Below are 13707 nucleotides of genomic sequence, written 5' to 3' on the forward strand. Positions count from 1 at the left end.
TGGATGAGAGGCCCAGTTTAATCAGAACCACTAAGCTGTCAATCACAGGACCGTGTATTGTGACATCCAACCATTTTCAGACTATAGGAGGAAGACGGGCAGGCATAGGGAGAACATGGAGAAACCAGAAAAACCCAGTCAACCACCAGGTTGAAACCAGCCTGCAGGGTTTTTTTTTTGGATGTGAAAATGGAAATCACCTGCGGTTTATACTAGATGACTGTTTGTGAGGGCTTAAAAAAAAAAAACGGCCTCATTTATTTGTGTTTTTCTTCTGGTAACCAGTAGGTTGCACCCTACACCTGAAGGTCATGTAAGGCTTCAAGTTTTACCAGGCGGTTGTGGATGTCTGCGTTTCAGGGCCAGACTGTTGGAATGATCGGAGAGCCTTGAGGGCCGACAGGATTTGAGAAGGTTATTTTGGTCCCGGAAACTCTTACACATCAGGCAAAGCTGTGAGCTCTACCATTAATAAAAACACATTCGCGACAAGTAGAGGCAAACAATACACACACACACCGGGTAAAATGTGAATTCTTACAAAGGGCTGCTAAAAATCTAAATCTGGCAGGACGACATTCTCTTGTTTCGACCAACTGAGCTGGCAGGCATCCATCTGGCTGCATTCTGACTGAGCTCTAATGGGAGACCGACTGTTCACACTCGATGACAAGATTTTAAAATTCAACTTGAGGAATGCAGAATCGGGTATCTGCATGTTGGCGCAGCCTTCAGCGTTTCCACCTCACAGCAAGACGGCTCCCGATCAGATTTTGACACGGTGCTTTCCTCTACGATGTCTCCATGTTCTCCCCGTGTCTGCATTGGGTTTCCAATCGCAGTTCATACACACGCTTCTGCTAAATTTCTTCACCTCTTGCACAAAGTCTTTATAGGTGAAGGGGTGACAGGGGGTTCCGGGGTCCCCCTACGCCTGAAGGCTTCCCGGTGTGGGAACGCGGGAGGCCCGAGGGTTTTCCAGCAAGGCTCTCACCCCTGGTTGGAGCCTCGTTCTCTGTGTCCCCCGTCACGTCACAAAAACACTTTCTGCACACGGCCTGATACTTTTCGGCCCCGCCAATCACCTCCACCTGCAACCGCACACATGTTTTAACAAGTTATTCATTTCATTCATGTCTGCTCAAACAGGTGGAGAACTGAGGTGCAAGTATTGCAATGGAGTTCTGGCAAATAAATGATAACATGGCCCCCCTCACCTCCTTCTCCGCCCCAATCCTCTTGGTGTAGGCAGCTTCCTTGTAACACTGCATGCAGACGGCATGAAGCTTGACCACGCTCTCAGCAAGAGGGACCAGGTTGAGGATGTTTCCGAACGGCTGTGGAATGTACCACGTCAGCAGCGAATACCACCTAACTTAGCTTCTAATCACATTACGAGATGGGAACACAAGAGACTACAGTGTGGGAATAATGGCCGCAGTGAAAAACGTTGAATGGAACCGTGGCAAGATTCATCAATAGATGCTTCTTAGAAAGCAGCTCTCATGTGGAAAAGCATTGTTTATCACTTCCAGACGCAAACAAATGTCAGTGCCACGCAAGTATGCAAAGAAACACGGATGGTCACCTTTCTCTGGAAGGTTGCGTCCAGCGCAGCCACGATGACGATCTTTCCCAGGTTCGCCATCTCCTCGCAGAACTCCACCGTGTCCGGAAACTGCATGAACAGGACAGCACAGTTTTAGTTGGTGAGGATCTGCCCTTGTTGTTTTGATCCCTGCAGAGAGGCTAGCTCGATCAAAATAAAGAGGAAATTACTCACAAACTGTCCCTCGTCAATTCCGATGACAGAAGCTGCCATTGCCCGTGATTGTACATCTCTAAGACGATTGGCTGGGATGGCTTCCATCGTATTTCTAGGCAAAAGAAGTAACTTGATATGTGCCGAGTTGAATTTGTTTGTCTTGGAGCAAAAAAGGTGAAACTAGCCAACACCTTTCATACACAAAGCACCCTCAAAATGTGGTCAAGAAGTTTCCTTTCAGTAAGGATCCCTATCCACTAGATGTCACCTTTATCCAACCAGTTAAACAGAAAGCCTGCATGTCTGTGTGATATTTAACATAGTATTGTCACATGAGCAGTATTTGTGCACAGAGTCCAAGAAATGTGTAAAGACTCACCTGTCGTGTGTGGCCACACCACTGTCAGAGTATCTGACATCTTTGGCGTACTTGATCAACAAGCAGTGGTACTGGGCCACCTGGAAACGGCGTACCCTTCGCATCAACTCGGTGCTGCAAAGTTTAGAAAAGTGCGGTTAAGTGTTTTAGACAGTGAGTTGGATCGACAGAAAATGCTGAAAACAAACTGCTAAAGATGTATATATCGTCGGTGCGTTAAGTCAGTATTCCTCAATCAAAATGCAATTGACTGCAAATGACGTGTGCCGCCTAGCGGATTCAAACAACACGAGATTTGGCGGGATCAATTTAAAGGTCAGACATCTGCGACAAAGGGGTTTGACAGAGAGACTGACAATATGTAAACATCTAAATAGGTAATCTCACCTTTTTCCTGAAAACATGGGTCCGAAGATGACCTGCGAACAACGAGAATATTAAGCCGAAAGACGCAAAAGAAGACAAACTAAACAATTTAGCTTTTCTTTAGCATCTTTTATAAAACGGATTCAAAGTAGAAGTCCGATGTTCAGAAAGGGCGGCAGTCATGCCGCGACAAACCTGGATTTGGCCGCTGGTCTTCTTTGGCGATGCCGGAAAAACCCTTGGAAAATCGACACACTCCATTTAATATGAGATACAAATTCTACCGTGTAAAAAAACGATAACAAAAGCGAGCTAAAACACAAAGCGTCGATTAGGCGCGCAGAGAGCAAAGCGACACCGGAGTCAAGCAGTTGAAATTGGCGCGCTGCAGCAGGTTTGGTGGAAACAGTGACCACCGGAAATGACGTTACCCAATGGCCCCGCCCTCGATACGTCACGTGACGTGCCCACCCCAAACAGAGGAAGGCGTTGGGTGTCAAGTCAGGAGCCGCTGGCCTGTGAGACGTGCTCTTGCGGGTATTCGGGGTTATTTTTAATTTTTTTGTTTTCACTTTTATTCTCAAGCTAACTTTATGTGTAAACACCAATGCACGACGCATCGACACCGGGTGTTAGAAAGTGAGGGAACATCGGATCTCAACGACGATACATCCAGAGTTGAGTCATAACTTAAAGCTTTACGATATTATAGCAAGTCACGAATGTTGGGGTTTATGTCGATGCGCGTTTTCTGTGTGATTTGAGGGTTTGTGGGAATGACTTGGGTGTGGTTTGGGGTGAAATGAATACTGTTTTTTTACCCGGCATTGAGCGGGAACAGTTAATTGTATTGCAGGCTTGTGTGGCGTGCCTGTGACCAACAACAGCTATTGCTCATTAAACAGATTTTCCAGACTAAAACGCTATTATATATATATAGATGAATTAAGAGCAGTATTACTCTATATAAATCTGCAATATCAGGTAACAGATCGTAACAGATTATAATGTAAGGGTTGCTCTCTTATGTTTACATGATTACCTGTTGCATACAGGGTTCACTTCCTGTCAAAAGCTGCTGTGTGTGGTGGTCAGACGCTGTTTAAAAGTGTGTGTTCTTCTGTGTTTGTGTGTGCCGCAGGTCTAAAGTCCAGAGGGCTGTAAATGCAGCACATTTTCTTTTTGGACCTGTTTACTGACAACGGAGTACTGAAAAAGAGTAACTATAACTGCAGAGATTTAAAATGGCTCACTGGACCACGATGGATAAAGATGTAAGACCCAACTTCATGTGGTAAAGTTACTCTGATTTCACCGACTTTCCTGAAATCATTTCTCATTTTGTCAATCAAGGGCATTTGCAAACCGGGCTGTGGCTCATGAAGTAACATGGAAGCAGTGGTCCACATTTGCCAGCACATGTCCTGGCAAATGTGTTTCTGTCTTAAATAGGGGCCCTCATAGCGGATGTGACCTCTTCCCCTCCGTTTCATAACAGATAAATTAAGTCAGGGTTCTGTGGAATTACTACCCTACTTATGACTTCATTTTGTAATTTCAAATCATCCCCACATTTCTCCATCTTTAAATGATTTTTCTTTTCAGACTGTTTTCCCCCGTTAGTGCAGATACACTTTTGCATTTGATCACTATCACTAGAATGTCAACCTTTCTTTGAGCACACTTGTGTAAGACCTATTTTACTACTATCTGTCTCTGGATGTTAAGTAAGTAGTTGAATTATTTATAATATTTTCTGAACGGTAATATCGTTAATGATTTCGATTCCCCATACCAAAAAACGATGTTCATTTTTTTTTTTCAATCATTCATTCACAATTACCTCCCATTCATGCTGTGGTTCACTGGGTGTGAAGGCTCACCAAGTGTGGTAATACCGTTCATGGACGGCGGATGCGCTGTTGGCCGCCTTCATCCGCGGCCCAGCGCGCTCGGGGATCAGGTATTCATGGCCGCCCGGCTGACCGAGGGTTGCCCGTGTGACAGGAGCTCCAGAGGCAGTACTCGCCCAGCCTGTGGTCGCACAGAATGTCGTCGGACGACGTGATCAAGGCCCATGTGAAGGCGCTGAAGGAAGGTCAGTCACTGACGAATCCCGTTCGGGACGCCGGACAGCGAGTGTAGCGACTGACGTTTTTTTTTTTTTTTGTTTTTTGTTTTTTTTTTGCAGTCCCTACTTTGAAGTGAAAGGATTACTGATTATCGACGTAACATAAACGCGTCTTGGGCGACGCTGCACTTGTTTCGTTAATTGTGATTGGCTGGAACGCGGGAAGCGTCTCTAGTATTTGTTCAATCACAGTGATAGACCGGTTAGATGAGCAGTTTTACAGACCAGGGATCGGAAATTAATTAATTTGTAATCCGGCTATCATCTGTTGCTGTGTGGACTGTGAAAGACCTCAAATCTCAAAGTTAAAAATATACTGATTTTATATTTCTTCATAATAATATTGAATATGTCCTCTAATGATGTGTATGTCTATTAGATTAATTTATTTAATCACATTTATACAAAAACTTATGTATATGCTATCTATTTATTATATATACCAGTGCCCAATTTTGCAACAGTCCATCCCCCTCCCTCAGACACTCAAGGGATACTTAGCCCAGCCTTGGCACAAATGAAGAAAATACTCAAGCATGTAGATATTACTCCCTCTCACCTCAAATGTTGTGTTTTTTTTTTTTTTTTTGCGTGTCCAGGTACAGAGTGTGCACGAGGCCTGGCTCAGACCTTGCTCAACGTGCCATATGGAGAGGGCGACGGCGAGAAGCTGGATGCCTACATTCCCAACACCAGCTCTCTGGGTACGGACATGAGGCGACTGCGAACACACTTTTAAGCTCTGGGCTTAAAAGTGCACTAAATGTGCAACACGTGAATAGTAAGGGTCCTCTAGGGATGTCCTTTTCTGTGTTTCAGATGTCCCGCTTGTCATTTACCTGCACGGAGGATACTGGCAGTTCCTCAGGTATGGTGTCAGGCTCCTGACGGTCCCTTAGACTTTGTGGCCACGGGTGTGTCGCTAAGACTCTGATTCTCTGGGCTATTCCAGCAAAGAGGAGTCGGGATTCATGGCGGTGCCACTGGTTGATAAAGGTGTAGTGGTAGTCGCCGTTGGTTACGACATCGCCCCAAAAGGTTGGTAGTTTTTTGTTCTGGGAGGTGTGACGCTTGGCTGTGAAGACCGACTGCATATGTCACCCTGCGGCCTTTTGCTCTGTTTCCAGGTAACATGGACCTGATGGTTTCTCAGGTGCGCAGGAGCGTAGTGTCTGTCGTCCAGCAGTATTCACACATCAGGTACTGGCTCGCTGCTCCTTCTCCAGCATGTCACGAAGCAAATCCGCTGTCCGCAAATGCAACGTGACACCACATAGACTCCTTGTGCTGTCTCACTCAGCGGCCTGTACCTGTGCGGCCACTCTGCTGGGGCTCACCTGGCTGCTATGGTTCTCTCCACGGACTGGTCACAGTATAGCATCACCCCTGAAATCAAAGGTGAAGGCCTTTTTGAGAGCTGGACCTCATTTTAGAGCACAGGAAGAGATATCCCCATTTCAGCGCTGAGACGCAGATCGTAAACATTCCCATACTATTATTTAAATCATTCTTATTTTTACAGGTGCGTTCCTGGTCAGCGGTATTTATGACCTCTTGCCCATCCTGTCTACCTACGTCAATGAGCCTCTGAAGATGACTGAGTAAGCGGATTTCCGTCGGTCACTTGCTAACCCTAGGATAATTAGTAGGGCAACTGCTGTATTAATCTATTGGGAAAACAGACTTGGTAGTAACATCCAAAGTGGGTCAGTGGCCAAGTTTTGGGGTTTAAGGATAAGCATGTTCTTTTCATTTTGAAGGCCCTGTTATCCAAGTCTTATTAATCCAGATTAATAATAGAAACAGTTATCTGAACTGGAGACAGATCGCTTGCTGTTGTTTGGCAGTCGTTGCTTTGTTTTCATGAAACAAACTTCCACATTCCCACACCTTGAACCCAGCAGGGTTCCGTCTGAACCGTTTTGCTCCATGATTTGATCCCTTTTATGTAATCCCCCTATATCCAGGGGATGATAAAGATGGTGCTTCATGTTGGAGAAGAGTCAAGTGTAATCTGATTACTGACCAGATAAACAGGGCTTTATATGTAATCAGACTTTCACCGTCTATAAAACACATGGAGCATTTACATTCCTTAACTTGGGAGACTGACTTGTTGGGGATTCATTTTTAGAACGGATTTTTTTTTTTTTTTTGGGGGGGGGGGGGGGGGGGGGGGGGCAAGTTTGAGTTTAAGTGAGTATGCAGTGTCAGCTTTGCAGCTTTGTCTTTGTAGAGAGGACTGTGTGTGTGTGTGTGTGTGTGTGTGTGTGTGTGTGTGTGTGTGTGTGTGTGTGTGCTCTAGTAGTGCCAGTCACTGTCTGACTCCAGGCACCTGTGGGTGCCTTCTGTGGCAGGGAGGTGGCGTTGAGAAACAGTCCCAGCCAACTGGTCCCTCAACTCCAAGCCTCTTCTGCCGGCTGCCACATCGTGGTGGCTGTCGCTGAGCATGACTCCCCTGAGTTTCGCAAGCAGTCCGAGGAATACTACAAAGTCAGTTCCCTATTGTTATAATAATTATTATCTATACATTGATAGTTTACTCTGTTAATTTTCTTATTAATATTTGTAATACACCCCTCTCTATAGGTTGCTGGTATTATGAAGCTGCTGTTCAATAATGACTACTGAGCTAACTAAGCTTTTGTGTTTGAAGAGTTCCAGAACTTTCCCAGAAATCTTTTAAATCGTGTATTACTGAGATATAGAAAGTGGAAATTGTAAGTTAGCTTATTTCTTTTTTGCCCAATGTTCACATTGTTTGTTGCTGTGGCTGTCAAGACTCTGCAGGCCCCTGGACTGAAGGTGGTGCTGGAGGATGTGCCGAACACAGACCACTTCACCATCATTGAGAAGCTGATGGATGGAGAGTATCACCTGACAAAGGTGCACGAGAATTCAAATAACTAAATAAAATTTCACAGCAGTGTCTTTGCAGATAAAGATGACAGCTCGTTCAGCAGTGAAGCAGTTGAGAACAAAATTGTGGTTATATTTTAATGTATTGTTTCCCTTTTTTTTTTGAGTTAATTTGAAATATACCCATGAGTTTCTCTGGAAAACTGAGTGAACTTGCTCAGCAAATGCAGGATGTTTTTTATTAGATTGGCAAGGCACCATAAAAATGACTTGATTAAGTAGTTAAGAGGATGAGACATATCTCATTAATTCCCCATTTCTAGGAGGAACTATTGAGGAAAGTTAGAAGTGAAGGTTGAAGTGAAGAACTGGTGAAGACTTTTTTTTTCTATTTTGCTGTCGTGTATTGTGAAACTTACTTACTTCTCTTGTTTTCAGCTTCTGTTGAAGATGATGGGGAAGAGCTGAGGCAGCCATAGCTGATTATCACACACGTCCAGTCTTGTCATGCACCCCTTTTGTGATAAAATATGCATTGTTTAATGTTCATGCCACGTTAAATGTATGTTGCAGTCCACAGACTGTCTTGTGTGTCTAGCTAACTTGTTTGCTGTGTGTACCTCTTTCCTTCACTGTAGTTACTGCTGTCAGGAAAATAGCTGACACACTCATGTTAAAGCAGCTAATGTGACTTATTCTACCTGATTATGTAGCTGCATGTGACTTATTCTACCTGATTATGTAGCTGCATTGGTTTAATTTTGATGTCTATTTATGAGTGACGAGGACTTATAAGACAATCGCTTAGCAGACTGACCCCTTTCTCAGCCTGATTTGGCTTCCCCCTGAAGTTAGACATCAGGAGAACAATTACTCAACATTAGTTAGTCTTTTCTCACATTTTAACATAACAGAGCAAACAAAATTTAATTGGGTACTGCATTAAAAGTTTGAATTTTGTCAGTTAGTGTAGAAACTCCCTAATATGACACAACACTCATTACTATGCCTCCCACAAGCAAAATATATTTCAAAAACATACAAATTCCCTGTTCCTGTACAGCTGGCCTGGACGCACGACAGTGCCAGAGGGGCCACCACAGTCACCAAACGTTGAAAGGTCACAGTAGCTCCTTCATAGGAAACCTTGCAGTGCCTGAAATTGAAAATGACTTCATTAAGGAAGACTGCAGCAGTCATATAAACCATAAACGTATTTCAGCTCTTAAGTGATGGGAAACGAAAGTGCACAATTGGCCTTATTGGTCTTGTGCTTTGCAGCAAGTTGTACAATGTGAATGTAGCTTTTGAATTCATGTGTGGTCCATACTTGTTAAATGCTGATTTACAAAATAGGAAAAAGGGATTATATAACTGCACTTTTTATGTGACTGCTTATATGCCGGAATGAACTATATTTTAAAAGAAGTGTAATTGATTCCAACGTCTCCGATGACGTTTACGTTATTTGTTTACAACACGTCCTTTTGACTCACGATTGTAGACAGTTGTCACAATAAACGTTCATGAGGAACAATGGCTAAGTGCATTGATATGGTCGTACCGACATCTCAAGTGAGTGTAGGATGAGTTGTTCGGTAAAGTTCGTGTTTATTCCGGATAAACAGGTTGTTCAAACTTGAAGAGAATTCGATTGTTTACGGTCGCCCCGCGGCTGGGACAGGAGGAGCCAGAAAAATAGCGGCCCCGTGGTAACGACGTAGTAATAATGACGAACCGGTGAAGTTGAGGAACACCAGTCACAGGTATGTGGGAAGTTACGAAAAGCCTTGAAAATTACCTTTATAACTTATTTTCCCCTTTAAAATGTTATGTTAACTTCAGTTCCGCGGGGACTGTTGATAAAAGTAAACCTAGCTTGCCAGTGGTAGCAAGACAAGCAAGCTAGCAGGTATTAGCTGCGCGACATTCTACGACCTTAAACGACCGTTAAAAATAATGACGCCCAATATTTGTTTCCCCTCCGTATGTTTTCTGTCGATTAAAGTAGTTTAAACAACTTTAAACGGCGCCGCGGTTGCGGGCGGCCGTCTGTGGAAGTCCCCAGCCGTTGCCGGTGCCTTGCTAACTCATTTCGCCGCTAGCGCCCAGTCGTCGTCTCCGTGGCTGCGCCAACTCAACTTGACGTAAAATAATAAAACTTAAACGAGTGTTTCGGAGAGTTTATTTATTTAATGTTATATTTTCTGGACGGGGCGAAAACCTTTCATGTATGCTAGGAAAACGAGCGGATACCTGTTGGACAGCATTTTACCTCGGTGACGGGAACCGGTACATTAACGCACCTGTGGGATTCTGACGTCACGATACGTCATCTAATCATGTCATTAAATTGTCATTTTTATATGGAGGAAAGCTTGGCTGTCTGTGTGTGTGTGTGTGTGTGTGTGTGTGTGTGTGTTTGTGTGTGTGTGTGTGTGTGTGTGTGTGTCCATGGCAACAGGCTCATACCAAGGACTAAGAGTGACCACGGTCACAACACAAAACTAAAACTCAAGACTACTACTACCACTACTACAATTAACAATAATAAAAAACAATATTAATGATAATAACAATAATGAGGATTCCCAATGTGACGAATCCAGCAGTCTTTTTGAATTCTTAGGAACCTTGTGTTCCCCCCAGGGTGTGTTTTTGTTTAAAAATACTGTTTTCAGTTTATTCAAAATACCTCTGGGAGGATGCTTACATGAACATTAGGTTGTTAAGCTGTCCTGAAACTGAGATGCAATCGTAATAATTTCGTCTCACTTCCGGTTGATTTTTAGCTACATTTTTTTTTAATGCTGCATCATGCAGATGATTTTTCTTTCAGGTATGAGTAAAGGGTGAACTCAGTTTCATGCATGAGCTGAAACCACTTAGTGTTATGAATTTATTAATATATTGCTTATCTACTTTGAAAGTAGCATCCCAAAATAGGATAATTAACCTGAGGTGCAAAGAACATGACATGAAACTCCTCTTTTTTGTTGGTGTTCAAACACAAACCCCCCCTGCTGCTGCTGACATGTGAGGTGTCTCAACCTAGATCTTTCTGTTTTTCCTGATCGACCTGATTAGAATTGGCCTTCGGTGTAGACAAGTAAGAGCAGAATGTTGAGATAGTGAAATCGAGGTGGGTGGTGAGGGAGGGGGAGGAGGAGACTGAGGCTGCCAGTTATTCTAGCTAGACAGAGGTCTGGAGGGATGCTGGATGCCAGGGAGAACAACGCCATGATAACGGGTCGCTCGGAGCAGAAGAGGCGCAGGACGGGTGAATAATTGAATTCTTCACGGAGTGCACAACGGGGTTGTGTTTGGGTCTGTGTCGCTGAGGGATGGGAAATATGGTCCAAGCTTACAATAGTGACAATCGGGGCTTTATTTGAGAGACACTTTTTTTTTGTTAAAGTTTGGCAGTTTGACCCTGGTGTGTGCGTGCGTGGAGTGTGAAATTGTGCGGAGAGCAGCCAAAAAAAGGAGAGAAAAAGTAACAATTACCGACTCATTGTGGTGGGAGCCTGTTCCAATTCAGTGTCCCTCTTTACACATTTTCACAAATCGTTTATTTCGTGAGTGAGGCAGCGACAAGAAGTGTATTTGAACACTGTGGCTTAAACGTCAAACTAGTCGCGAAAAATTTCAATCCTTTATTATTTAAACTCCAATTGAAGGGCAAGCCGTAGTCTTCCTCTGGAGGAAGTGGGATGAGGCGAACAAAGCTCTGTTATGAGCAAAGAATGAGAGGAACAAAAGCCTGTTTTTTTCCCTTCCTCCCCTTTTCATTCTTTCATCTCCCTTTGCTTTTGTTTTCCTGGATGGTTTTTAATAATCAAAAAGACAAAAACATACTCAACTGAAATTAGATTCAGAAATACCTTGATATTTTATAGTCATCATTTGTCTAAAATTTAGCCTGCTGTAAAAGTACTCGTGTGAATTGCAGCACCTATTTCTCTTTAATGATCTTCTCCTCCTCTGGTCCATCCTAGGCCATGATACCTCCAAGGCCCCGTCCAAGTCCAGCTGGGAGGACAACGGCAGTTCTCCAATGACCTCCTTCGGTTCCACTGTTCGAGGCCTCCCAGAGGTCTTGGCGTCCAAGACGCAAGCCGCCATGTCGGATGCCCGCTTCCACCCAAAGTGGCGGGCGATCACCGCAGCGACCGTCCTGACCTTACTGCTAGTGTTGTACCTACACCGGACAGTTGGGGACGGGGACGCCCCCGAAGCCCCCGACAAGGGTTACTATCCCAACGGACGTCAAAGCTGGAAAATATTCCGTGAAGAGTCCGACGACAACTTCAGGGACCCTGAGAAACAAAAGAGTTTCTCCAGCCAGCAGCAATTTGACATACCTTACAATGACACCTACCCGCTGAGCCCGCCGGTGAGGACCGATGGCGGCGTCAGGTATCGGGTTGCTGTAATCGCAGACCTGGACACGGCCTCCCGCAGCAGCTCGAAGGAAAACACTTGGTTCAGCTACTTGAAAACAGGTCACGTGACTGTGTCCCAGAGCGCTGACCGGGTGGAAGTGGAGTGGGACGCCCAGGCCATCACGCTGGAGAGCCAGCTGGCCGAAAAAGGCCGAGGTAGTAAAGTCGCTGACATCGTACTCCCCCCTCTGCCCTTTTTTTTTTTTACCCCCGGTGTTTGACTTGACCCCCTCTGCTGCAGGCATGGAGCTGTCTGAGCTGGTGGCTTTCAACGGCCACCTGTACAGCGTGGATGACCGCACAGGTGTGGTGTACAGGATCGACGGGGAGCGGGCCGTCCCCTGGGTGATATTGCCAGATGGCGACGGAACCGTCGCCAAAGGTCAGACTCCGCCGAAGACCTCAGCCTGATCATTGTTCGAAAAACTGTGTATCTTGTTCTTCAACGGTCTATCATTGTGCAGGGTTTAAGGCGGAGTGGCTCGCTGTGAAGGACGCACAACTGTATGTCGGCGGCCTGGGGAAGGAGTGGACCACCACGTCAGGGGAAGTGGTCAACAACAACCCGGAGTGGGTGAAAATAGTCGGCTACCGTGGCGACATCAGGCACGAGAACTGGGTGCCGCGTTACAACGCCCTGCGGAGTGCAGCCGGGATTCAACCCCCAGGTTCTGTCAATTACAATTTCTTCATGTAAAACTTTTTGTACATGTCCAGTCCGGATTTCTCCGATCTCACCCTTCGCCTCTCCCCAAAGGCTACCTCATCCATGAATCGGCGGCGTGGAGTGACCGCCTTCATCGCTGGTTCTTCCTGCCCCGCCGCGCCAGCCACGAGCGCTACGAAGAGACCGCGGACGAGCGGCGGGCCACCAACATCCTCCTCTCCTGCGAGGCCGACTTCAGCGACATCAGAGTGCAGCGCGTCGGCCCGCTCAACCCCACGCACGGATTCTCCTCTTTTAAATTCGTCCCGGACACGGACGACCAGGTGATCTTGGCGCTGAAGTCAGAGGAGGACGCCGGCAGGATCGCCACCTACATCACCGCCTTTACACTTGACGGCCAGGTGCTTTTACCTGAGACGAAGATTGGGGACGTAAAATATGAAGGCCTGGAGTTCATTTGATGAAATCCTGGTTTTGTTTTAATCATTCAAAGTGCCCTTAGAAGACTTGTTTCATGAACGCAGGATAATTAATGTATTAATATCGAAGACAAGAAGGCTTTTTTTTTTAATATACATCCCAACGTCCATAAGGTAGATCAATGCTGGTGCTTGATTGATTGATCACACTACTGATGCCCCAAAGGGGTCTTTTTAACTATAGCAGTCCAGATAAATATGCATCTCATCTACCGCAGCCAAGCTCTGCTGGTCAGACACTCAGGGAAGACATTGAAATAGCACAAATGAAAATTAGTGAGTCTGCCCCCAAAACGTCCAACTCTTAAAACCCAACTCAGTCTCTCCTTTGGAAGAATCTAGAAAAGACTCACCTGCCTCTTATCCTTCAGCTCTGCAGGTGCAGTTTTGCAGAACCGGTCGGTACTCTCAGCGGGTCCAAGAGCAATATTTGCTCCTGTTTTTTTGTGTTTTCTCAAGTCATGAGCTTGTTTGCCTCCAGGTCAGTTGGGATACTCAACTGGTCTGTACGGAACGGCTACTTTAATTTAAGATAAATTATTAATATATTGTTTTTCAAATCCTTGCAAAACCAGCTGAAGAAATGAATGAGTGAATAAATGGATCTACACCCGAA

The 13707-nt window shown here is 45.2% G+C and overlaps 3 protein-coding genes across 6 annotated transcripts; 2 read left to right on the forward strand and 1 right to left on the reverse strand.

Moving 5' to 3' along the window:
• Positions 1–890: 890 nt before the first annotated feature.
• tk1 (thymidine kinase 1, soluble) lies at positions 891–1822 on the reverse strand. The gene is made up of 4 exons (XM_086142196.1): positions 1784–1822; positions 1589–1678; positions 1218–1337; positions 891–1091 (listed from the first exon to the last, which is right to left on the reverse strand). The coding sequence occupies exons 1-4, from the start codon at positions 1820–1822 to the stop codon at positions 891–893; spliced, it is 450 nt and encodes a 149-aa protein (XP_085998322.1).
• Positions 893–9034, forward strand: afmid (arylformamidase). Of its 4 annotated transcripts, none has more exons than XM_086142447.1 (12): positions 893–1709; positions 3652–3784; positions 4388–4608; positions 5241–5345; positions 5461–5509; positions 5594–5679; positions 5769–5841; positions 5942–6039; positions 6164–6242; positions 6999–7134; positions 7423–7527; positions 7939–9034. In XM_086142447.1, exons 3-12 carry the CDS (start codon positions 4560–4562, stop codon positions 7966–7968), a joined length of 810 nt encoding a protein of 269 aa, XP_085998573.1. In that variant the 5' UTR covers positions 893–1709; positions 3652–3784; positions 4388–4559; the 3' UTR covers positions 7969–9034. The 4 variants fall into 4 exon arrangements, with proteins under 4 accessions (XP_085998573.1, XP_085998572.1, XP_085998569.1 ...); XM_086142446.1 differs by having other exon boundaries at positions 4518–4608; XM_086142443.1 differs by lacking the exon at positions 893–1709 and adding an exon at positions 2735–3187 and having other exon boundaries at positions 4518–4608.
• An 82-nt stretch (positions 9035–9116) lies between these two features.
• cant1b (calcium activated nucleotidase 1b) lies at positions 9117–13707 on the forward strand. Its single transcript, XM_086142442.1, has 5 exons — positions 9117–9266; positions 11499–12101; positions 12187–12327; positions 12410–12613; positions 12703–13707. The coding sequence occupies exons 2-5, from the start codon at positions 11558–11560 to the stop codon at positions 13071–13073; spliced, it is 1260 nt and encodes a 419-aa protein (XP_085998568.1). The 5' UTR covers positions 9117–9266; positions 11499–11557; the 3' UTR covers positions 13074–13707.

The sequence above is a fragment of the Fistularia commersonii genome, chromosome 35, assembly GCF_037954325.1.
Source record: "Fistularia commersonii isolate RoL2024-O1a breed Wild chromosome 35, RoL_Fcom_v1.0, whole genome shotgun sequence".
In the NCBI taxonomy this organism is placed as follows: Eukaryota; Metazoa; Chordata; class Actinopteri; order Syngnathiformes; family Fistulariidae; genus Fistularia; species Fistularia commersonii.

Excerpts from the sequence above, each read along its gene's own strand:
- afmid (XM_086142446.1), top strand. The coding sequence starts at position 3,755 with ATGGCTCACTGGACCACGATGGATAAAGAT. Across the intron at positions 5,346-5,460 it reads TCCCAACACCAGCTCTCTGG|ATGTCCCGCTTGTCATTTAC; the intron begins GTACGGACATGA and ends TCTGTGTTTCAG. Across the intron at positions 5,680-5,768 it reads TTACGACATCGCCCCAAAAG|GTAACATGGACCTGATGGTT; the intron begins GTTGGTAGTTTT and ends CTCTGTTTCCAG.
- tk1 (XM_086142196.1), bottom strand. The coding sequence starts at position 1,822 with ATGGCAGCTTCTGTCATCGGAATTGACGAGGGACAGTTT. Across the intron at positions 1,679-1,783 it reads GAATTGACGAGGGACAGTTT|TTTCCGGACACGGTGGAGTT; the intron begins GTGAGTAATTTC and ends CTGTTCATGCAG. Across the intron at positions 1,338-1,588 it reads ACGCAACCTTCCAGAGAAAG|CCGTTCGGAAACATCCTCAA; the intron begins GTGACCATCCGT and ends TACATTCCACAG.
- cant1b (XM_086142442.1), top strand. The coding sequence starts at position 11,558 with ATGACCTCCTTCGGTTCCACTGTTCGAGGCCTCCCAGAGGTCTTGGCG. Across the intron at positions 12,102-12,186 it reads GCTGGCCGAAAAAGGCCGAG|GCATGGAGCTGTCTGAGCTG; the intron begins GTAGTAAAGTCG and ends CCTCTGCTGCAG. Across the intron at positions 12,614-12,702 it reads AGCCGGGATTCAACCCCCAG|GCTACCTCATCCATGAATCG; the intron begins GTTCTGTCAATT and ends CTCTCCCCAAAG.